At 37.1% G+C, this 23,137-nt stretch overlaps 1 protein-coding gene across 2 annotated transcripts in view; it reads left to right on the plus strand.

The window, feature by feature from the left end:
- Positions 1–23,137, plus strand: part of INTS4 (integrator complex subunit 4) — a 94,399-nt gene that overhangs the window by 57,515 nt on the left and 13,747 nt on the right. For both annotated transcript variants that reach the window (XM_001363097.4, XM_007490897.3), the window contains exons 16-19: positions 6,337–6,430; positions 9,054–9,134; positions 10,159–10,289; positions 17,144–17,203. In XM_001363097.4, the coding sequence (XP_001363134.1) occupies positions 6,337–6,430; positions 9,054–9,134; positions 10,159–10,289; positions 17,144–17,203 (366 nt within the window). The remainder of the gene's footprint in view (positions 1–6,336; positions 6,431–9,053; positions 9,135–10,158; positions 10,290–17,143; positions 17,204–23,137) is intronic.

Consider the following 23,137-nt stretch of genomic DNA (forward strand, 5'->3'; position numbering starts at 1 on the left):
GCATCACTTTAAGTTGCTTATCTTTATCAAAGGTTGTTTGTTATTGTTTTTTTTTTTAACTTTTTAGTATCACTTCTAAGACAGAAGAGCAGTTAGGGCTAGGCAACCAAGGGTTAGTGAGTTGCCCAGGGTCACACAGCTAAGAAGTGTTTGAGTCCAGATTTGAACCCAGGTCTGCCCAAAACCAGGCCGGGTGCTCTTTCCATTGTGTTACCTAGCTGTCCTACAAGGTCATGAGTTTTAATGGTAAAAGTTTGGGCTGCTTACAGTGAGGTATTTATATTCCACAGTGATAGATACATGCTATGAAAATTTGCCTGTTATCAGAGTTGGTATTATTGCAGGAACTGTATCACTTTTATAGAATCCCAGAGAATCCTAGAGCCTCAGAGTTAAAGGACTAAAGTAATTCTCTAGGCCAGAATGATTTCCCTTGGGGAACATTTTAAGTGCCTGCTATGTTCAGAGTACTGTTCTGGGTGCTAAGAAGGATAAAAATTTAGATAATAGATGGCCTCTGATTCTGTGGTCCTTGGAGTCTGGCAAGGAGGTTCATTTCAATTCAACAAGCATTTATTAAGCACCTTCTGTGTTTTCAGCATTGTACTACTTGCTGGGGATACAAAGGAATAAAATAGTATCTGTCCTCAAGGAGATTACCTTTTCTGGCGGGGCAGGGAGAGAACAATACTTAAACATACAAGTACAAAAAATATACAAAGTAATTTTCAGAGGGAGCCCATAGGTCTAATATAAAGGGCAATTTGTTGCTAATAGAACAGGAGTTCCAGAGGGCAGAATGGAAAAGTAAGGAGGGGGATAGAGATGCTGAAAAGATGGCCCTGGTATGCATAGTTGTGAGAGAGCAGGGAATAGTGGTCAGAGCTCCAACTTTGGCAGTCTTATTCAAAATCACAAGTAGTCATAGGGCAGTAAATTGTCCCATCCTTAACAATAGCAAAAGTATGTAGATAAAATACATATAACGTGGGAGGTCCTTGGTTGAAATCTTACCTTAGACATTTCCTAGCTGTGCGACCCTAGACAAGTCACTTAACCCCTATTGCCTAGCTTTTACCACTCTACTGCCTGGGCACCAATACATAGTATTGATTCTTAGATAGGAAGTAAAGATTTTTAAAAACTTAAAAAGAAATATACCTCCCAAATGAGATATATTGATTGGGAAGGACCTTGATGGATTGGTGATGAAAAAAACTTATTGAGGGTAGGGAAATGGTAGGTAAGGTCCTAACTCTAAATGGCTCTATCTCCTCCCACTTTCTACGCTCCTCTCATGAGAAGCAGGATGAAAATAGAGAACCAAGGAGAGAATTAAATTTGGAATATATAAAAGAAAGTAATATGAGATAAAAACTGGAGAGGTATAGTAGGTCAAAGTTGTGGAAGTACTTGTATCCCATAGCCAGGTTTTATTCTTTATTTGGTATGTAACAGGGAGCAAGATTGAAGATTTTTTAATATCGATGCAGCAGGTGACATTGTGGATAGAGTTCTTGTCCTGGTGTCAGGAAGACCCAAATCTGGCCCTTGATATTTATTAGCTCTATGACCCTAACCTTGTCTGCTTCTTTTCCCATAAAATTGTGTTGTAAAATGAGGATAACAATAGCACCTATCTCCCAAGGTTGTTGTGAAGTTCAAATGAGATTTTTGTCTTTTAAACCCTTACCTTCCATCTTTAAAATCAATATTGTGTATCGGTTCCAAGGCAGAAGAGTGGTAAGGACTAGGCAATGGGGGTTAAGTGACTTGCCCAGGGTCACAGAGACGGGAAATGTCTGAGGTCAGATTTGAACTTAGGACCTCCCATCTCTAGGCCTGGCTCTCAATCCACTGAGCTACCCAGCTGCCCCCTCAAATGAGATATTTGAAAAAGGGCTTTGCACACCAAAAAGCACTTTGTAAATGATAGCTATTATGATATAGGAGTGATATGATCAAAGCAGTCCATTAAGAAGACTATTTGACCAATGTTATAAAGAAATATATTAGAGGAGATAGACAGCAGTCAGGAAGGACCACTGAAGAGACTATTAACAGTAGTCTAGATAAAAAGAGATGAAGACTTGAACCAGGGCTAACTTCCATTCTAATGGCTTCTTCCCTTTCTGAGCTTCTCTGAATGGACTTTTAGGATATGTGCATTTCTTCTGAGGCTGAATGTGAAACAGATGGTGTTCATAGTTTGCTTAGAAGTGATAGTAAATCGTATAAAATGCATCTTGTGTTTTCTCTTAGGAATGTTTTACATATCAGTTTCTGTCTAAGTGTGGTGTGGTTGTGTTCTTTGAAACAATATGCCTGCCTTTGGAAAATTCATTGAAGCTGTGCACATTTTCTGATCTGGGAACTATTTCAGAAAATAGTGAAGTGGAAAGGAAATGTTTATAATCTGGAATCATCTGGGAGCAGGGTTGAAAATAGCTTTTGAAAAATCACCAAAACTTGTTCTTATTTTGGTCTTTCCAACATACCTTGTTACTATGTAAACCTGTGAGTAGAATTAATAGTGAATTCAGTGTTTGGAGATTCTCAGGGACCAAAAGAGAAATATTTGCCATAAATAACATTTGGTTTAAGAATTTAATCAACATTTAATTTTTGTGACTGGCTTTATGCATGAATTTTAACAAAAACAGGGATGAATTTTAAAAATTAATGTTTTTAATTCATTGTTTGAACTCATCAAACATAGCAAATGTGTTCTTATAATGTTTCAAAAATATTTACACCTTCATTTGGACTCAGTTCTTTTGAAGTGCCTCTTACTTTGGAACAGGAAGGACTATTTTTCACTCCCTGTATTTTCCTGTTTCTTCATGTCTCTCTTAAAGTCATTATTTTTTTTCCCATTTTGACCCTTATTCTTATTTATACCCAATTAGTCAACAAGTCCTGAGCCAAATACCTGTTGATTGACTAATTGTTGGGATCTTAGTGTGGTAAAGGACCATTGCCTTCAGAGAACTTCTAATTATAGAAATAAACCACCAGTTAAATAACAACATATTATGCTGTTCTGAGTGCTGTTAGAGTTGGTATAAAATTTGTCTTTATGATTATAGCATTTTAAATTTATTTTTTGATTAACAAAAATATACATGCTCAGGCATTCACTGTACTCTCCCTTGTGAATTGTGGGGGATGAGGGAGAGCAAAACAAAACCTTTGCAACAAATATGCATATTGAAGCAAAACAAATTCTAGCATTGGCCATGTCTAAAAAATATGCTTCAATGGGCATACTTGGTTTGCCACCTCTGTCAATTAAATTAATATAATTAAAACTGTTTATTTTCACTTCTGTGATCCATAATAACTCTTGTTTGATCAAAAAATCTTCTCCTATCAATAGATCTAAAAGGTAATTTTTTTCTTTACTCCTCTAATTTGTTTGTAATGTCACCTTGTATGTCTAAGTCATACATATGTTTGGAACTTATTATAAAACAGAAATTATAGGTCGATACCTAGGTTATGCTAAAATTCTTCCCAGGTTACTCAGTAGTTGTTGTTGTTTTTTTGAGGAGCAAGTTCTTGCCCCAGAAGCTAGGGTCTTTGAATTATTTAGACGTTAGTTTGCTATTTTTGTTTGCTTCTGTATATTGTTTTAGTAATCTGTTCCTCTGATTGACCTCTCTGTTTCAAACCAGTACCAAATTATTTTGATGATTATTACTTTGTTGTAATGTTTTGAGATCTGGTACTGCCAGACCTCACAGATTTTCATGATTTCCCCTTATATTCTTGACCTTTTGTTCTTTCAGATGAATTTTGGTATTTTTCCTGGATCTCTAACAAGCATTCTAAAATAAATAATTCTTCAGTGGCACTGAATAGATTAATTTAGGTAGTATTATCATTTTTATTATGTTGATATGGCCTACCCATGAGCAGGTAATGTTTGTCTTACTTGTTTAGGTCTATCTTTATATAGTTCCTATATGTGGCAGGAAGATTCTTAAGGGTTTTCTACATTCTCTAATTATTTTAGATGGAATTTCTCTTTCTAGCTCTTCCTGTTGCTAAGTCTCATTAATAATATATAGAAATACTAATGATATAGATGGAGTCCTATAACTTTGCTGAGGTTAAGTGCTCCATTTAATTTTTAATTGACTCAATTCTCTAAATTATCATATCATTTGCAAAAAGTTACCATTTTTTCCCTTCTTTATCTATGCTTATTCCCTTAATTTCTTTCCTTCTTTTTTAAACCCTTACCTTCCATCTTAGAATCAATACAGTGTATTGCCTTCAAGGTAGAAGAGCAGTAAGGGCCAGGCAATGGGGGTTAAGTGATTTGCCCAGGATGACACAGCTAGGAAGTTTTGGAGACCACATTTGAACCTTCCTTTCATCTCCTATCTCTAGGTCTGGCTCTCTGTCCCCTGAGCCACTTAGCTGCCTGCCCCTCCTTCAATTTCTTTTTATTTTCTTATTGCCATAGTTGGCATTTCTCGAACTATATAAGATTTTAGTGATGGTCCTGGTTGTCCTTGCATTACTCTTTTCTTACTGGAAAGGCCTCTACTTGACTTCCATTACATACCATGCTGGCTCTTGGTTTTAGATAGATAGTACTATATTAAACATCCATTTGTCCTTATGTTTTCTAGTGCTTTTTAACAACAGTTGGTTTTGTATCTATAATTACAATATTAAGTTACTGTTGTTATACTTGCATTATACTTCTAAGTTTCTTAATAGGAATAAGACCTGGACCCCATAATTCACTGAATAAAAATCTCTAGAATGAGGAACTTTCCTCTACCAATGCAAGTTGGCACCCTCTCTGCTGCTTTCAGCACTGAGGGATTAAGAGACTTTTTGAAACTCATACAGCAAGGAGGCTTCAGAGGTGGGACTTGAACCTAAGGCTCCTTGGCTACAAAGTCAGCTCTCTGTCATGCTATGCTGCCTTTCAAATGACTTAATTCCCATTCTAATCGAGAGGTATTGTGGGATAATGAACAGCAGGTTAGGCTTGGAGGGAGTGGGACTCCGTTTGAATTCTAGCTCCAAACACTTGCAGCCTTTGTGACCTTGGGCAAGGCACCTGGCCTTTTGGGGCCTCTGCCTCCTCACCTGCAAATCTGTGAGAAAAGTGCTTCAGCTACTCATTTTACAGAATTTCCGTGAAGACAGTTCTATGTAAATCTTAAAGCACTATCAGCAAATAGTGGTTATTATTTTACAAATTTAATCTTTACAGTAGTTTTGTAAAGTGAGTAGTACAGATATTATCTCCACTTTTTAGATAAACTGAAATTTAGAGAGGTCATGAGCCTTGACTCAAGTCACACAGGTAGTATTGTATAGTACGAATTTGGCTACCCATTTTCCAAAGTCTGCCTCTTATAAAACTCAAGTACTGTTTCCAATTTGGTTCTGTGTACATATGTTTTTTTCTTATTCTATATTGGACCATCATGGCAAATAGTTAAGCCAAGACTTGAACCATCAACTTCATCTGACTCTCAAATCCAAGCTTCCTTTCTCTGTATCATATTGCCTTTCTGTGTGAGTTTATTATATTCCTCAGGAAGATCAGCCCTGCCTTCTTTTATTGTGACCTCTACCTAGTTTTGTGAACTTTGTTAGCATTTACCTTGGTTGAATGGAAATGTGTTGCTTTCTATTTTGTCCAAACTAAAGATGATTGCTTTCATTGTAGAGACTGTGACATCAGTAGGTTTCCCAGAGGATTACAGAGTCTATACCATAATGAATGACTAGCTGCAGGGCCTATTGTGTTGCCAGCCAACAAAGAATAGAATGAATTTGGCAGGTCCCCAAGTCTAGTCAGCTGCACAGCTGGTTTGGCATCTCTCACATAATGAAGACTCTACCTAGAGAGCAAAGGAGAAGCAGGTCAGGAAAACACATATAAAGAAGAGGGATGGGGTAGATAGGGTTGTTTAGGTAAAATCTAGATGACCATTTGTAGGGGATGTTGTAAGAGAGTATTCTTCCTCCCGAGGGGTTAAACAAATGTTTACCTTTCACAAAAAAGCTTATTTTTGGATTAGCAGTATTGTCTGACAACCAGCCATCTTCCTAATCACCTGGGAGACTTTAGCACAGGTCTCTTCACCTCTCTAGAGTTCAGTTTTCTCCTCTGTAAAAATGATTGAATTGGATTATGAGCCCCATTCTGTCACTGACTGCCAACATGGCCTTGGATATGAAACTTATAGAGCCCCTTCTCTGAGTCCCACTTTTCTATCTGTAAAAGGAGGAGGCTCCTTTTCATCTAAACCATTTATGAATCTAAGACCTCCATTTGCTTCTGGTTTTTATATCTTTTAGTGACCTGCAGAGACTTGGAGAACTTCAATCTGACCTGGCAGGAGTAGCAGACTTCTCTGCAACTTATCTTCGGTGTCAGCTGCTTCTCATCAAGGTTTGGCCCTGTCTTGTGGTTATGGTAGTTATGGTAGTTATGCTATAATGACAGTTTAAAGCCTGGAGCAAGTTCTTAATGGCCACATAGTATAATGGGCATGGTACTAGCCTTGGACTAATAGGTTTGGGTTGGGTCTAAGTTCTGATACGGACATGTACTAAGCTTCTCCAAGCTGCAGTATTTTCCTTTGTAAGTTGGGGATCATAGTGCCCCTGCTGCCTGTCTCTTGGAGATTCAAGTAAAAGTCATTGTGAGCTTGCAGCCCCATATAAATGCAAGAAGTAGCAGTTGTTGTTACTGTTTATACAGGGAAACTTGTTTTCTTATAGATACCACATGTTCATCAGTATAATTATATTTGCCCTTTAATTAAAGAAATAGTAACTCTTCCAGGAAATAGATTATTCTTCTGTTCCTTTGGGGTAGTTGCTAAAGACTTGAGTTCTGTGAATGTGGGGTGTCAGCACACCAGACAGCCAAGAAGATGAGTATGTGTTTAAGATGTCTTGCCTAGGGACATGTTTATATCAGGATTTATATAAATGGAGATTTTGAATCTTAGACTTCATTCCCCAGAAGTCCTTGGTATTTCCTAGAATTCCCTATGAGTGGTCAGGAGAGATCATAGGGAATTCTGGGAAATACCAAGGACTTTTGGGGAATGAAGTCTAAGGTTCAAAATCTCCATTTATACATATCTCTGGTAAATTGTTCTTTTGATGGAAATGTACAATTTGAATGACAAAGGATTTGCTTTCATTTCCTTGATATTCTTTGTGGAGGCACAAATCATTTTATTAAAGTTAAAAAACACCTCATTTTCTTTGCTCTTCAAAGCAAACCTTTGTTGATATTTCATCTTGGCTAGCCAGTAAAGCTAAATATACAGGACTGTGGTCAAGAGCTACTTTAGGTCAGCAAAGTTAGACAGATGAGGCCACCTGAATTTAGGGAACACCTAAAAGAGCCTATTCCTAGTCAATAAGTCTGCAGCAATCATAGTTAGGCTACTGTTAGCCTGAATCTTTTTAGGATTGAAAGTGATTAATGATGTTTTGATTAATGAGAATGTGCAAGTGAGACCAAGAAATTGTCAGAGGCTAGTTCTCATTAGCAGGTCTAAAGAACACTAGGTTTGAAACCCAGCTCTGCCACTGAATTCATTCTTATTTTCTCTCAGCCTCAGTTTCCTTATTTATAAAATGTGAATCATAATGCTTTGCCCTACCTAACATCGATTTTATTTATATAGTTTTTCCTGGCTGCAAAATGCATGGTATCAGTAACACTAACCTGAGAATCAAGAGACTTTAAACTAGTAGTTCTGCTACTAATTTACTGATTATTCTTGGAAATGCCACTTCTTTTTCTGAACTTATTTCCACCTCTGTATATACAGAACCCTTCTATCCCTAAATTTGATTCTTTAATATTTTATATTGTGGGGCAACTACATAGCACAGTAGATAGAATACCAGGCCTGGAGTTGAAAGGACTCAGACACTGTTTAGCTGTGTGATCCTGGGCAAGTTCCTTAAACCCAATTGCCTAACTCATACTACCATTCTGTTTTAGAATTGATATTAAGGCAGAAGATAAAGATCATTAATATACATATATTCTAAAGTCCATTCTAGTACTATTAGTCTGTGTCCTAAAAGCCCTTCTAGCTCTAGCATTCTTGACTTTAAAGTCTCTTAGCTCCAAAATCCTGAGAATCAAATTAAAATGGAAATGAAAAAACAATTATCAGAAACTTATCCAGCCATCTCTGCACAATTTGATTGAATTAAAACCTAAGCATGGAAGATTTTTATTTTAAAACTTCAGATCAAAAATGGATCATAAAATTTAGGGCCAGAAAGATAGAGAGAGATCATCCAATACAATTCCTTCATTTTTGAGGTAAGGAGACCAGTACCCAGAGAGATGAAATAACGCAGAAAGACACTCAGGCAGGAAGTTGAGAAGTTAGGATTCTGGTCTGGGACCCTTGTCATTACCCCATTACTAGACCCCTGACAGGATAGATACAGAAGCCTCTCTTAGGAAAATCACACCTTGCCTCTGCCTTTAGATGTCCTGTTCATCCTTCAGGCCCAATTTAAGTGCCATCTATCTTATAAATAAAGCCTTTCCAAATTCTCTTAACTTCCTCAACTGAATCAGAGCTTTGGATTTTTTCCAAATACACTTACATTCTAAGTAGTGTACTTTGTGTGTGTGTGTGTGTGTGTGTGTGTGTGTGTGTGATAATTATTATACTATATATTTGTCTCCAAAACAAATCTAGGGTCTTTAAGGACAGAGACTATATTTTACATGTCTCCCTAGTACTTAATATGGTACAATTAATAAATGTAATGTTTATTCATTTTAAAAGTATTTATCCCCATTTTCTGCTGTTCCCCACTACGTAGTCTCCAGGTGGTTTTTCACTAGTCAGATAAATTAAGATATACTCTCTGCCCCACATTAACAATTTTAATATTTCTAAACCTTGTGAAACTATACAGTCAATCAGCAGTTGTCTGTTTCAGATACTGGACTGAGCACCATGAAGTCTTTGTAGATGTTATTCTATTGATGGACTGCTGAATCATGGTTTATTTCTTTGCAGGCCTTGCAGGAAAAGTTATGGAACATGGCTGCCCCACTCTATATAAAACAGAGTGACATGGCATCAGCTGCTGCTAAACAGGTAAGCTTGGAATTATAGCCCTTCAGACATAGCCTGGCCAGAACCAAAGACTGGCTATATGGATCAGATGCCTATATTATCCCAACTTTGAATGAAAGAATTGAGATAAGACATGTAAAGTTATTTACACACTTAAAACACTGTAAGGAGGCTAGCTATTATTATTATTCCTGTTTCATAGCCTGTTGAGCATCTAGGTGATAGGGCACTAGACTTGGAGTTATTACAATGGCCTGAGTTCAAATCCTGCCTTGGACACTTATTAGCTCTGTGACCCTGGACAAGTCACTTAACCTCTAACAATTTACTCATCTATAAAATAAGATAATGATATACTTTCTTCCCAGGATTATTTGAAGATTAAATTAGATGACAGTTAAAGTGTTTTGTAAATCATAAAGATAGCTATATCTGTATATGTAATATATATGTATATATTATCAATACTATATATTATAATTTATATATATCAACAATATAGAGGGATTGTATTCAGCCACATTTATGTAGTGTTTACTGCATGCTAGGAACCATGCTAAGCACTTTATAAATATTTTATTTGAACCTCACAACAACCTGGGAAAGTAGGTACTATTATTAGCCGCATTTTACATTTAAGAAAACTAAGGCAAATAAGTTACATGCCCAACTGCACTCAGCTAAGAAATGTATGAAGCCAGATTTGAACTCAGCTATTCTTGACTATAGGCCAGCACTCTATCCACTGCTCCCCTTATGTGTGTGCTATGTTGTGTATGTATGTGTACCTATTCTTGCTAATTTACAGTTTTTCTGAATCATTCAAAAGTAATGATATTTGTACATAATGCTTAGAATCATTATTTGTACTTTAAACAACAATAACAACAGTACTCAGATTTCTTTAGTGCTTTACTATTTGTAGAGCATTCTCTGTATCATACTTTGCCTCTTAAAAGCTCCACTACTGAATAATCTTAAATGTCTTAATTGTGTGGGTTCTTTACTGTGTTGTCATTAACAGGCATTGCCATTTTGTTTCCAGATCATGGAAGAAACATACAAGATGGAATTTATGTACAGTGGAGTGGAAAGCAGACAAGTGGTCATCATTCATCACATGAGATTGCAAGCCAAGGCATTGCAACTTATAGTGACAGCTCGAACTACTAAAGGGTAAGTGATCCCTTGCACATAGTAGAAAATGAATTATTGCATCAATAAACTCACAAGAAGAGAGAGGATACTCTTTTAAAATGTAACACAAGAAAATACTGGAGTCAAAGTCAAGGGACTTTTCTGAATTTGACTTCCACTCTCTTGCTGTATCACTTTCAGAAAATCACTTTACCTGTCTGGGCCTTACTTTCCCATTCTTTAAAATGAGATGGTTGGATTAGATGAGTCCATTGGATCAAATGGCAGATTTGGAGATTTGAGGCAGAAAGGACCTCAGAGGTCATCAAGTCCAACCCCTTCATTTTGTATATGAGTAAACCAAAATTCAGAGAAATCAAATGATTTGCCCAAGCTCATAGCTTCAGTATCTGAGGTGAGTTTTGAAGTCAGGTCTTCTCAACTCTGATCCTAGTGCTATGACATTATAATGTTCTGTCTCTATAAAATGTTAATATATAAGCAAGAGTTTTTAAAAAAAAATCTTAATTGAGACAGACTGCCTTACTCCTACATACTCCAGCAAAAATCTGAAATTTGCCTCAGATTGAATAATGATTAAGAAATTCATTGAGAAACTACAATCAGTGATTCTTCTGCTTCAGAATTGCACAAAAAGTCATCCAGAAGTCCACAGACAGCAAGAAATGAGACCACCTGCAAAGTCAATACAGGGATACAAACTGGTAGCCTCCCATTGTCGCCAGGGATGAGCCAGAGACACATTTATTCTGATAAGCTCTGCCCTTAGAGTCATCAAAAGTAAAACACATTGTGCCTCCTCTTCCCCAGCCCCCAGCAAAACCCAAGGTGGTCAAAATTATCCAGATTAGGAATCTTAAAAGCCCTAGAGAGCAGCAGTGGCTAGAGCTGCCTATCAGTACTCAAATCAAGAAAGCCCATGCAAGGGCCCCTGAATATCCCTAGCACTGTGTCTGAGATGCTATAGAAAATCAAAGATCTAGAGGGAACCAGCTAGTTGGCTTAATGGGTTGAGAACCAGGCCTAGAGATGGGAGGTCAAATGTGGCCTAACACTTCCTAGCTGTGTGACCCTGGGCAAGTCACTTAACCCCCATTACCTAGCCCTTAACATTTCTTCTGCCTTGGAACCAATAAACAATATTGATTCCAAGACAGATGGGAAGGGAGGGTTGTTTTTTTTTGTTTTTTTTTAAGGAGGGGGCAGTAATGAGTGGAACTTGAGCCAGTCTTAAAACCCCAATTAGGACCTAAAGATCGAAGAGATAAGTATTAAAACATCAGCTAATATGGAAAACTATTGTAGATCTAGAGATATCTCCCAAAAGAAGCAAGTAATAACTATAAGCAAGAGACTCGGGAGGGGGGGGGTTCACAAGGATTACATAAATACCAAAAGAAATAAAACAAGAGATTTTAAATGAAATTAGTACTCGGGGGTGGGGGGATGGGGGAATTGGAAGGGTAAATAATTTAGAAGAGAAAATGATAAACCTTACCTAAGAAATTGAAAAAGCTGAAAAGAAAAATAAACCAAACAGAAATCAACAGCTCCATTGGAAAGCAGACCATCTTAGAACAAAATCAGGTTTGAAAAAGTGGAAGAAAATTAAGATAACTGGTATCAGATATAACTGACCTCAAAAGCAGGTCAAGGAGAGAGAATTTAAAAATCATTGGACTTTCTGAAATCCACAATTAAAAAAAAGAAAAACCTGCACATATATTCAAATCATACGTGGAAAATGTCCAGATCTAGTAGAACCAGAGGACAAAAGAGATGATGGGGAAAAAAATCTGCCACTTAACCCCCTGAAACTCTAAAAGGAAAAATCCCAGGAATGTCATACCCAAATTCAGAGCTTTGATTTCAAAGAAAAAGTATTATAAAGCATGCAGAAAGAAGCAGTTTGGATGCCAAAGGACAACAGTCAGGATCATATAAGACATGGAAGCTTCTACTCTAAATGAGATATTTTAAAATAAAGGAATCCAGAAGGCAAAAGATAAAGGTGTACAACTAAGATGAGGAGGTGCTTTGGGGAAGGGCGGAAGGAATGAACTATTGATAGTATTGAAGGAGGACTTTTGAGCTTTTCCAGTGAAATGACCAGAATTGAGAAGGAAGTTTAAAATACAAGCACAAGCGACTAAAGGAATCTAGTAAGGAACATTTGGAAGGTGCTGTATGATGTAGTGATAGTATTCTAACAGAGGCAGAAGAAAGAAGTGTCCTTAGAACTTTAATATCTTCAAAGGATTAATGAAAGAATTAAAGAAGACAGGACCTGGAGATTTTTTTTTTAAATACATAGGTTTATTGTAGGTCACTCAGAGGTACAATATGAATAAATGGACTGGAGCTGCCTACTTGTCATTTATAGAATCACCATGACTTGAATGGATTAAAAACAAATAGCTAAAGCAACTGGATATTTCATTCATCATGATGTTTTCTTTTGTTTCTTCTTTTCATTTTCTTCTTTTTCTTTTTCAATTTCAGCCACATACTTTTCGATTTCTTCAGGATTTAAAATCTTAAGAGGCTGATCTCTCCTCATGACAGCTAGTTCAATGTTTTTGCCCCCTGACTGAACCACTTCCAGAAGGGCCTTGATAGACTAGGTTGTGTTCTAGGGATTTTAAGAAAGGAAGAGAAAAGAGAATTAAAAAGAGGAATACCCTAGTGAAAGGGAAGAGAAGAGGAGGATAGAAGTTGCTATTGCTCATAAGTGGGGTTCATAAGTAAGAGAGTTCATTAACATGGAAGAAAGAGGTGGGAGGATTAAGCATGAGCCATACTCTTATCTGAAATAGACTGGGGGGGTGAGGGGGAATTGTTTTTATAAACACCTCTACTATGTGCCAGGCTCTGTGCTGAACACTTTAAAATTATCATCTCATTTGCTGTTCAGAACAGCCCCAGGCAATAGATATTGTTGCTATCCCAATTTTATAAATAAGGATACCAAGGTAGATGTTAAGTGACCTTTCCACTGGGGTCACAGGGAACTAGTGGCAAAGAGGTCAAGTTTGAACACCAGTCTTTCTTTTTTCTTTTTTAATTTAAATTCATTTAGAATATTTTTCCATGGTTACATGATTCATGTTTTCTCCCTCTCCCCTCCCAGAGCTGACAAGCAGTTTTGTTAAAAACCTATTTCCATGTTATTCATATTTGCAGTAGAGTGATCCTTAAACATCAAAAACCTAATCACATCCCTATCGCACTACGTGGTTGATCATATATTTTTCTAATGCATTTCTGGTTCCACAGTTCTTTCTCTGGATGTTGCAACAATTAAAAGAGTGGTTGGTATAAACTGTGACCGTGGAAATAGGGTTTCAAGATATTGTCTTGAGTTAAATCAAATATAAAGTGGTCACCAGGGAAAAATTCCCAAATATGAAATATACCCAAGTCAGTTGGGTTTTTATGGAGATTTTAATTAATACAAATTAAGGAATTAATGAAAGGGAGAGAGAGAGTAAGAGGAAATAACGAGAAAAGGGGTAGGCCAACCCAAGCCAGCCTAGGCCAGCCTCAGCCCAAGCCCTAAGAGAGATCAGTCTTTAATCCACTCACCACAAGATTTGTCCCAAGCAAGATTCTAGTGTTCAGAGAGACCCAGCTACTCCAACTAGTCTGAGCTCCAATTCAGCTTTGGCAAACTGAATTTTCAGCCAGCCACACCCCAGTTCTCTCAGAGAGAATTCCTTTTAAAGAGAATTTTCTCCTATGTCACCTCCCCTAAGTTCTCACATCTACCAATCAGTAGACGTTTTCCAAAGGACAGACCATTCTTAATTCACACCTGAGTAGACAAAAACTTCTGAGTAAGTTCACACCTCTTTGCCCCTTGCAAGTTTGCAAGTTGCTTGACCTTTTAGTGATTAATTTGACCTTCATAGGTACTTAGCACCTTTTTGTATTAGATCTAAAAATAGACTTAGCTTAAGGCTTTTGCTTCACTATAAGTATGAGTTAAGTACTTTTTCATTGTTCAGTAAAGAGTTTACAACTTTATCTTCCCCTAAAGTATGCTTAAGTATGGGTGGAGTAGAGTTCTCACATTCCTAAGTCCCTTAATTGTTTAAAATGGGGAATGGTCTTAACCAAGTGTTCTGAAGTAGGGTCTGAGAAATTTTAAGATTCACAATGTGGATAGTGTTTTTTTCTCCCATGTTTCTCTGGATTGTCCTGAGTCATTCATTGCATTGCTACTAGTAGAGAAGTCTGTTACATTTGATTGTGCCATAATGTTTCAGTTTCAAACACCAGTCTCTCTGACTCCAGACCCAACATTCTATATAAATATACACCCCATTGGAGTTTAAATACATCTGACTCAACTGAGCAAGTAGGGATAGAGAGTGGAGAAAGTTGAATGAGATGATAACATCGTGGAGGAAATAGCTGAAAGCAAAACCAAATTCTTAAACTGAGGATTTAAAAAGAGGAAAAAGAAAAGCAATCTAGAATCTATAGGGACATCCATCAGTTAGAGAATAGTAGAAGAAATTGTGGCATTTTATTGTACCCTAAAGGTCATATCAGGGAATCCAAGGTAGTATGAACTGATCAGCAGCATTATCAATAAATATTCATTAAGTGCTTACTATATGCCAGGCACTGTGGTTAAGTGCTGGAGATACCAAAAGAGTCAAAGACAGTTCCAATCTTCGAGGAGCTTAAAATAGAATGATGTAGTCAGCTCAAGGGCATAATATTCATATAGTCAAATCTGGAGAAGCTGATGGGAAATGAAGAGTTGGCTGGAAAGTCTGAGCCCTCCATAAAGGGAGAACTTGGAAGGAGTTTGTTACTCAGGCCTCCAGTCAGAGGCAAGAGGCAGCTGAGGTTACCTAGGAGGTATTGGACATCAAAGCTGAAGCCATCTCTGTCATGATGAAATTTCTTGTGATAACAGCTTAAGGTAGAAGCATAATATATTCTTCCTGAGCAGATGATAGGAAAAGAAAAACTGAAAACAGTTTAATCTTATAGAAAAAGAAACAAATCAACTTAAGTTCATTAAATGATTTCTTCTTATTTTTCTCCTGTCATTTTGCAAAAGATTATACCTCTTTATTAGTAGGTTTTAAATAATTCCATACTGTTTTTTTGAATTAAAGAGGGAAATGTTGTAATTAAAATTTTCTTTGTGGTTAAACTTGGCTTAAAAGTAGGAACAGTGTGGCCCAAGATCCAGGAAACCTGGATTCCTGTGCTGACATTGCCATTCCTTAAGTCACTGGTGATTTAGGCAAGTTATTTAACCGGTGGGCATCAATTTCCTCATTAATACCTCTAAAGTATCTTCTAGTTTTTTTTTTAATCCACTATTTTTAAAATAGCATTTATTTAATTTTACTTAAAAATAATAAGCTACATTTATATATCACTGTGGTTGTGATAAAAACAATATCTAGCATTTAATAAGTACTTCAGTATTTACAGAGCTCTTTACAAATATCTCATTCTCGTAGCCACCCTGAGAGGTGGATGCTATTATTATCCCCATTTTATAGATGAGGAAACTGAAGTATATGGAGGTGAAAAAACTTTCAGAGTCACACCAGCTAGTAAGTGTCTGGGACTAAATTTGAACTCAGATCGTCTTGATTCTTAAGTCTGATGTTTTGTTTATAAATGTATGTATTTATTTACAGTTGGTCTGAGCTTGTTTTCCCATCTACAAAATGGAGATAATTATAACTGCACTACTTCTGTCATAGGCCACTTTAAAGGTCACGGGTGCAACTGAGCAGCTCAGTGGATTGAGAGCCAGGCCTAGAGACAGTATGTCCTAGATTCAAATCTGGCCTCAGACACTTGCCAGCAATGTGACCCTGGGCTTAGCCCACTTCACCCACATTGCCTAGCCCTTACCACTCTTCTGCCTTAAAACCAATGCATAGTATTGATTCTAAGATGGAAGGTAAGAGCTAAATAAATAAATGAAAGGTCACCAATACCACTGTTCTTACTTTTAAGACATTTATTAGTATATTTCATTGCCTCAATATAAACCATTCTATGTAATTTATCTCATTTAATCCTATTTATAGCAACCTGTTGAGGTGAGTAATGCAATATTATCCTCTTTTATTAATGAGGAAAGAACCCAAAGAAGTATGACTTACCCAAAGCCACTCAGATAGATAGCGGTTGCCAGCATTGAGATCAGCATTAACAAGTGTTTTGTAAGCTTCTGTTGGGTAGTATATACTGCTCCAGGCTCTGAGAGTTCAGTTACAATGAATAATATAGGCCCTACTCAGAAAAGGCGGGCATTCCAAAAGGGGAGTGGACAAGAGCACACACACACAAAATACAGAATTAATGCAACTGAGCACACAGTAGTTATAGGATAATTTCAGAGGTGAACTATCATTCCTGCTATAGCTTCTTTATCAACTCACTCTCCCATTTGCCACTGCAGCCTTTCCAAACCCTGCCATCTCTCTTCTAACTTCCCCCATACCCCCATTCTCTATAGTGGAGAAACCTATGTCATATTTTATGAACTCTGTTTTTTCAGATGTGAAAAAAGTTCTTGCCACTGAAGTCTGTAGAACTGTCAAATGGTTTAACATCAGAAACTGGTATAATTTTATCATTTAATGTCAGTGGAAATGACATTAACAAAAATGCATTACTATCTGCTTTGTCACTGTCACCCTAAGGGCCATGGTACCTTTGTGCCTGACTTAGAGTTGAAACCTTCCTTTTGTGTTGTCTCCCCCAGTAGAATGGAAACTCCTTCTGTTGTATCTCTAGCCTTTAGCACAGGACTTTACATGTAGTAAGGGCTTCATAAATGCTTTATGAATTTATTTGTATTGTCATCTTGCTTTTCTCACTTATAGAATGGAACCCCTTTTTGGAATGTGTGAAAAATTTTTACAAGAAGTGGACTTATTTCAGAGGTAAGTGGTTCATAGTTTTCTTTCTGTTTCCTAAGTCTCTACTGCAGGCACTTCTCAGCCAATAGCTTCATTTACTCAGAATACAAGTGAGAGACCTGTTAGTAATCTAATCCAACTTTATTTGTACAGATGTTATTGAAGTGACTTGCTCAAAGTCACAGAGTAAAAAGTGGTAGAGGTGAAACTTAAATTCTGTCACTAAATTTAGTTCTATGCATAACCAGAATTAAAATTAGAGGATATAAGGATTGGAAGACGCCACCTCTGTAGTCCACTTGTCCACAAAGTCCATGAGGTCCAGCCTGTAACTAAGCACAAACACTTTACAATAACCCTAAGATTTTCTGGCCTATACCTAAGACCTTTATTGACCAGTGAACTCATTCATTGCCTCCAAAAATAGAATATTCCATTCAATATTAGATTTTTAAATTATTATCAGAAATAACAAAAGAGGTCTTTCTGAACCTCTCCCCACACTTCTCCATTAGTTAGCTCTGCCTTATAGCCAGTAAGAACAAATAAATAAGAACAAGCCATGGGTGAACAGCTCTGCCTATTACATTGAATCCTTCAGACTCTCAAGCTCATTGCAGTGCCATCCTGGTATAGATCTCATGAGAACAGGATGGGAACTTCACCTCTAGCTGAATCTTGGACTTTGCTATGCTTTAAATTTCCCATCATTCAGTCCTTTCCTAAGAGCTAAATATTTCTCCTCCTCCTAAGGAATTAATAGATTGTTTTCTGACTTCAAAATGACTGACTCTGACTAAGCCTAAAAAATGAAATCTCTTTTGACTTTGCTTAGTTGGATTTCCATGCTAGAGATTTATTTGTAATCCCAACCCTGGTCTTTTAACTTGCTATTTTTGATTCTAACTACATGATAGTGCTTTTTTCAAATGCCACCTTTTTCTCTTCAAACTCCCTATGTGCAGTAGGAATAATAAATAATACCCATCCTTAAAAAATATTAAAAAAAATTAAGTTTTCCATTAATGTTGAGTGAAAATTTTTCTACTGTAACTTTCTGTCATTAGTTCTAGTTCTGCATTCTGAGGTCAAGCATTCTGTTCCCTCTTCCACATATGATCCTAAGATTATGGATTTAGATCTGGAGGGGACCTTATAGACTAGCAAGTTCAACTTCCTCATTTCATATGATCTGAAAACTGAGGAACAAAGGTGAAATAACTGAGGCAGGATTTGAATCCAGGTCTTCCTAACTCCTACTCCATGTTGCCTCTATGTATGATAGCCTTTGGCATATTAAAAGATATCAATCAAATCTCCCTTGTCTTTTCTTTAGGCTAATCGTGACAACTCACATTTCTATGTCTCCTTAAGGTTTATAAAGTTCTTGCTTTTTAATATCCTTGTGAGTAATCCAGAAGAGGAAATTGATGCTTGGGGAGGTCAAATCATAACTAGTCAATTGACCCTAAGTCCTTATACTAAAGCTCATACACTGTGATTTTTATTTAAAGAACTTTTCAGATTCTCATTTAGTGCTTATTTGCTTTTACTTTACATATAATTCTAATTATCTGATTGGTTTTACTACCCTCAGAGTTAGCAGACCCAAATTAAGATCTTAGTTATAGTCTTTATTGTTTTATGACTTGGACCAAATTACTTGATCTCACTGAACCTTGATTTCCTTATCTGTAAAATGTAGATACAGATATTTTTATACTACCCACCTGAATACTATGAGGTATGGCTATTTTGAGTACTAGATGGGAGGATGGAGATAAAAATAATTTGCAATTCAAAGTCTCCATATAATGTAATTTACTATAATAATCAAGAATATCGAAAACCATTTTATAAATAGGGTTGAACTCAATTGAACCAGAAGTAATTTTTTCTTAATTTCTCAGAAGGCAGAACTGGAAATAACAGGTAAAAGTTATAGAGTATCTGATTTTGACTGAATATATCTAAAATTTTCTTAGCTCTGATTGCTATTCAATAATGAAATGGAATGACTTTTTGGTAGTAAGACTCCCTTCACTGGAGGTATTCAGGTGGAACCTGGTTGACATATTCTTTTATGCTAAGAGTCTACCAAACTTTGGCCCACTGACTAAAATATATGAAGACTAAGGCCTCTTCTGTCTAAATTATTCCTGTGCCTTCAATATAGCCACTTTTAAACCTTTCCAATCATGGGAATCCTTTTGACTTTAAAGAGTAACAGTTTCATCTTCTCTCCGAAGCTTGGTGCCATTGTCCACTGTTGCAGTTGTATACATGAGCTGAAATAATGAAAATTAGAATTCGCTGTATTGGGTGCTTAGGAAGCCGACTTACACTCAGTTCAGGAAGAATAGAAATTGTCGCCATCAATGAAGCCTTCATTGATCTCGACTGCATGGTCTTATGTTCCAGTATAATTCTAAGCATAGCAAGTTCTGGGGCATTATCAAGGTCAGGGATAGAAAGTTAGTGGTCAGTAAAGGAGCTATTGTTACCTTCTAGATGCACAATTCCACCAGTATTAAGTAGGAAAATGTTATAGTTGGGGCCATTGGTGTCTTTTCCACCTTAAAAAAGGTTAGGGCTCACCTGAAGGAGCTAATCTGTGTGCAGACAATAAATCAGTGATGGAAAACCTTTTCTATATCCCACCCACCTCCAGAGACCTTGTGCCCTGCACCAAGTGCCAGGTGTGCTCTGCCCTTTTACCCCACACAGGAGAGAGAAAGTGCTCCCATTGGGCTGCTGGGTGGAGGGGCGGGTGAACTGAGGAATGTCCTCAGTGAGTGTTAAGATGGGGAGGGGAGTGGTTTGTGTGCACTGATGAGTTGCCCATTTTACTCCCTGTGTGTTCTCATTGATCTGCTGGGCAGAGAGGTGGGAGATGGGAAAAAATGTCAGGCATGGTAGAGAGGGGGAGGGGAACAGCTCTACCCAAGTCCCTCTGCCTGTCTAGTAACAAACTTGGGGGGATGAAGCAATGTCCACAGAGAGTGCTCTATGTGCCATCTTTGGTACCCATGCCATAGGTTCACCATCACAGCAATAGATCATTGACTGATTAGAACAAAGGTCAAAGTAAATATCAAATTAAAACAATAAATATGAGAACACAGTAGTTCCATTAGGTTTAACCTGACCTATTTAAATAAGCTGTCCCCTCCAAAATAGGCAATAGGAAAAAAGGTAAATTTGTTGACCCATCACCATTTCCTTTAGCAGTTTGACTTATATATAAGTGACCACAGTGAGAATACTAAAATGTTCCCCAAGGAGCAGCTAAGTAGGTGACTCAGCAAACAGAGCACTAGGCTTGGAGAAGGAATTCTTGGGATCAGATCTGGACTCTGACACTTTCTAGCTGTGTGAACCTAGCTAAGTCACTTAATCTGTCTTGACTAGTCCTTACCACTCTTTTGCCTTGGAACCAATACTTTTTTGGGGGGTGGGAGGCTATATTTTGTCTTTTTATTGCCAGTTATTCATTACATTTCCAATCACTTTACATAACCAGCCACTTATTCATTGTCACCTATCGTAAACCACTTCAGCAAGTTAATACAGAAAGCTTTGCATTTCAAAAAACTTGACACTTTAGTATTGATATTACAAAGATTTTAACTTCAAAAATAACGAAAAATGATAAAAATTAGCGTTTAAGGAATTAGCATCATTAAGTTAATTTATTCCAAGTAAAAATACCAAAAAAATTATCATGCAATTGACCAGATATGAAAGTCCCTACCAGAAATAAGTGGTTTTTTTTTTTTAAACCCATACCTTCTGTCTTAGAATCAGTACTGTGTATTGGTTCTAAGGCAGAAAAGAAGTAAGGGCTAGGCAATGGGGTTAAGTGACTTGCCCAGGGTCACACAGCTAGGAAGTGTCTGAGGCCAGATTTGAACCCAGGATCTCCCATCTCTGGATCTGATTCTCAATCTACCGAGCCACCCAACTGCCCCCAGAAATAAGTCTATTAATGATTGAGAAAGCGCTCTTTACAGGAAATATGAAATAAAATGAAAAATATGTAAATGTTTAATTTTTTCTCCGTAAAAATCTTTCTAAAAATAACAATGAAAATTTTTTACTCTGTATAAATGTTACATTATTGAAACAATACCAGCATGAAGAAAAGGTACATATTTGACAGTAGAAAAATTATTGCAGTGAAGCACAATGTCTGACAACAATTTCAGAGAAAATAAACCTGCAATAAAGATTTATACTTTTTTCTTTTTTTTCTGATTTTATACAAATAGTATTGCACATAACAACAAATAGTTGAGCTTAGGTTATAGCCTTCAGAAAAACAAGTTCAAGTCTCACACCAAGGAATGGCCAAGGCAGGCAGACCTGTAGGACCCAGTGTTGAAAGGATTGAAAAAGAAAAGTATCCTGAACACTTCTCAGCTAGCTAATACTTAGTTTTGGCCCAGTAGTTAATCATGGTGGCTAAGGGCAACTGAGGAGGACTATGAAAGAGAATGAGTGCTTGTATTGTATCTGAATTTATAGCAATTTTCAGCATGTCACTGAACATAGTCCTCTATAACTACATCTGTCAGACTTACCTGACTAACAAATGTTGAGAGACATCCTAAGAAGAAATTATGAAAACCGTACTCTGTTCTATGGAGTCAAATATAAACAATATTGGCACATGACCACAAAGCAGTGAAGGCCCACTGGAGGAGACATTGACCTTGTAGGCAGCTATCATGATAGATATCATCATCCACCTAAGTCAGCTAATGGAGGAAAACTAGGACAGTCCTGCTCATGTTATTATCATTGACCTATTTTTATTAGCTGTGATCAGACCTTCCCCTGAGGTGTTCAGTATATGGCATGAGAAAGTAAGACAGTGGCCCTTAGGGTGAAGTCAAGGCAGAACACCTGACCCTGACCAGAAGGGCACAGAAGAAAACTTGAGCTAGACACACCACAGTTTAACGGTGGTCATCAGCATATCTCCAGAGGCTTTAGGGAATTCAAGTGAGGACAGTAGATCACAGAGAGGTGATTCTATGAGAAAAAGACCAACACCAACTCCTGACACACACTTGATCTCTCATTTGTATGAAATTCTCCTCAATGATGTGTGCATATATCTAATGCATTCTCAGTGAAAGCTTAGAAAGAAACAGCGAGGCTTTTGCAAGGGATTTACTATATATAGCAGAGCACATCTCTTAAAGACCCACAGCTGACTTTTGAAACATTGCAATATTGCTTGTATTTGAATCCATAGAACAGAGCATAGTTTTCATAATTTCATCTTAAGATGAAAAATCTTAAGATGTCTCTCAAACACTTGTTAGTCGGGAAAGCCTCTGACAGATGCAGTTATAAAGATGAGTGTTCAATGACATCCTGAGAACTGCCATAAATTCAGATATAACACAAGCATTCACCAACGCCCTGTACCATTTACTACCTGAGTGTTATCTTGCCTCTGAGGGCACATTTCCCTGATCTCTAAATGAGGGGTCTTGGATGATATTTGAAGTCCCTTCTGTCTTTTGATATTTGCTATATTCTGTGCAGAGCCCAAACAAAAAGATTTCCTACTAAAACCAAATTTCTCTAAATGTCTCACCCATGGATAATATTCTGCTAATTATATTGAAAATTATCCATTTCCTCAGAGAAATTGACAACAACTGAGTATCAAACAACATTAGAATAACAATGAAATGATAAGATAAAAACTGTTGTCTAGATATGACACAGCTAGATGGGCATCCTGCATGTTGTTTTTTTAAAGCCCACACCTTTTGTCTTAGAATTAGTACTAAGTACCTAAGTATTAGTTCTATGTCAGAAGAGTTGTAAGGACTAGGCAGTGGGGGTTAAGTGACTTGCTCAGGATCATAGCGAGGAAGTGTCTTAAGTCACATTTGAACCCAGGACCTCCCATCTCTAGCCCTGGCTCTCTATCTACTG

The sequence above is a fragment of the Monodelphis domestica genome, chromosome 4, assembly GCF_027887165.1.
Source record: "Monodelphis domestica isolate mMonDom1 chromosome 4, mMonDom1.pri, whole genome shotgun sequence".
Taxonomy (NCBI): Eukaryota; Metazoa; Chordata; class Mammalia; order Didelphimorphia; family Didelphidae; genus Monodelphis; species Monodelphis domestica.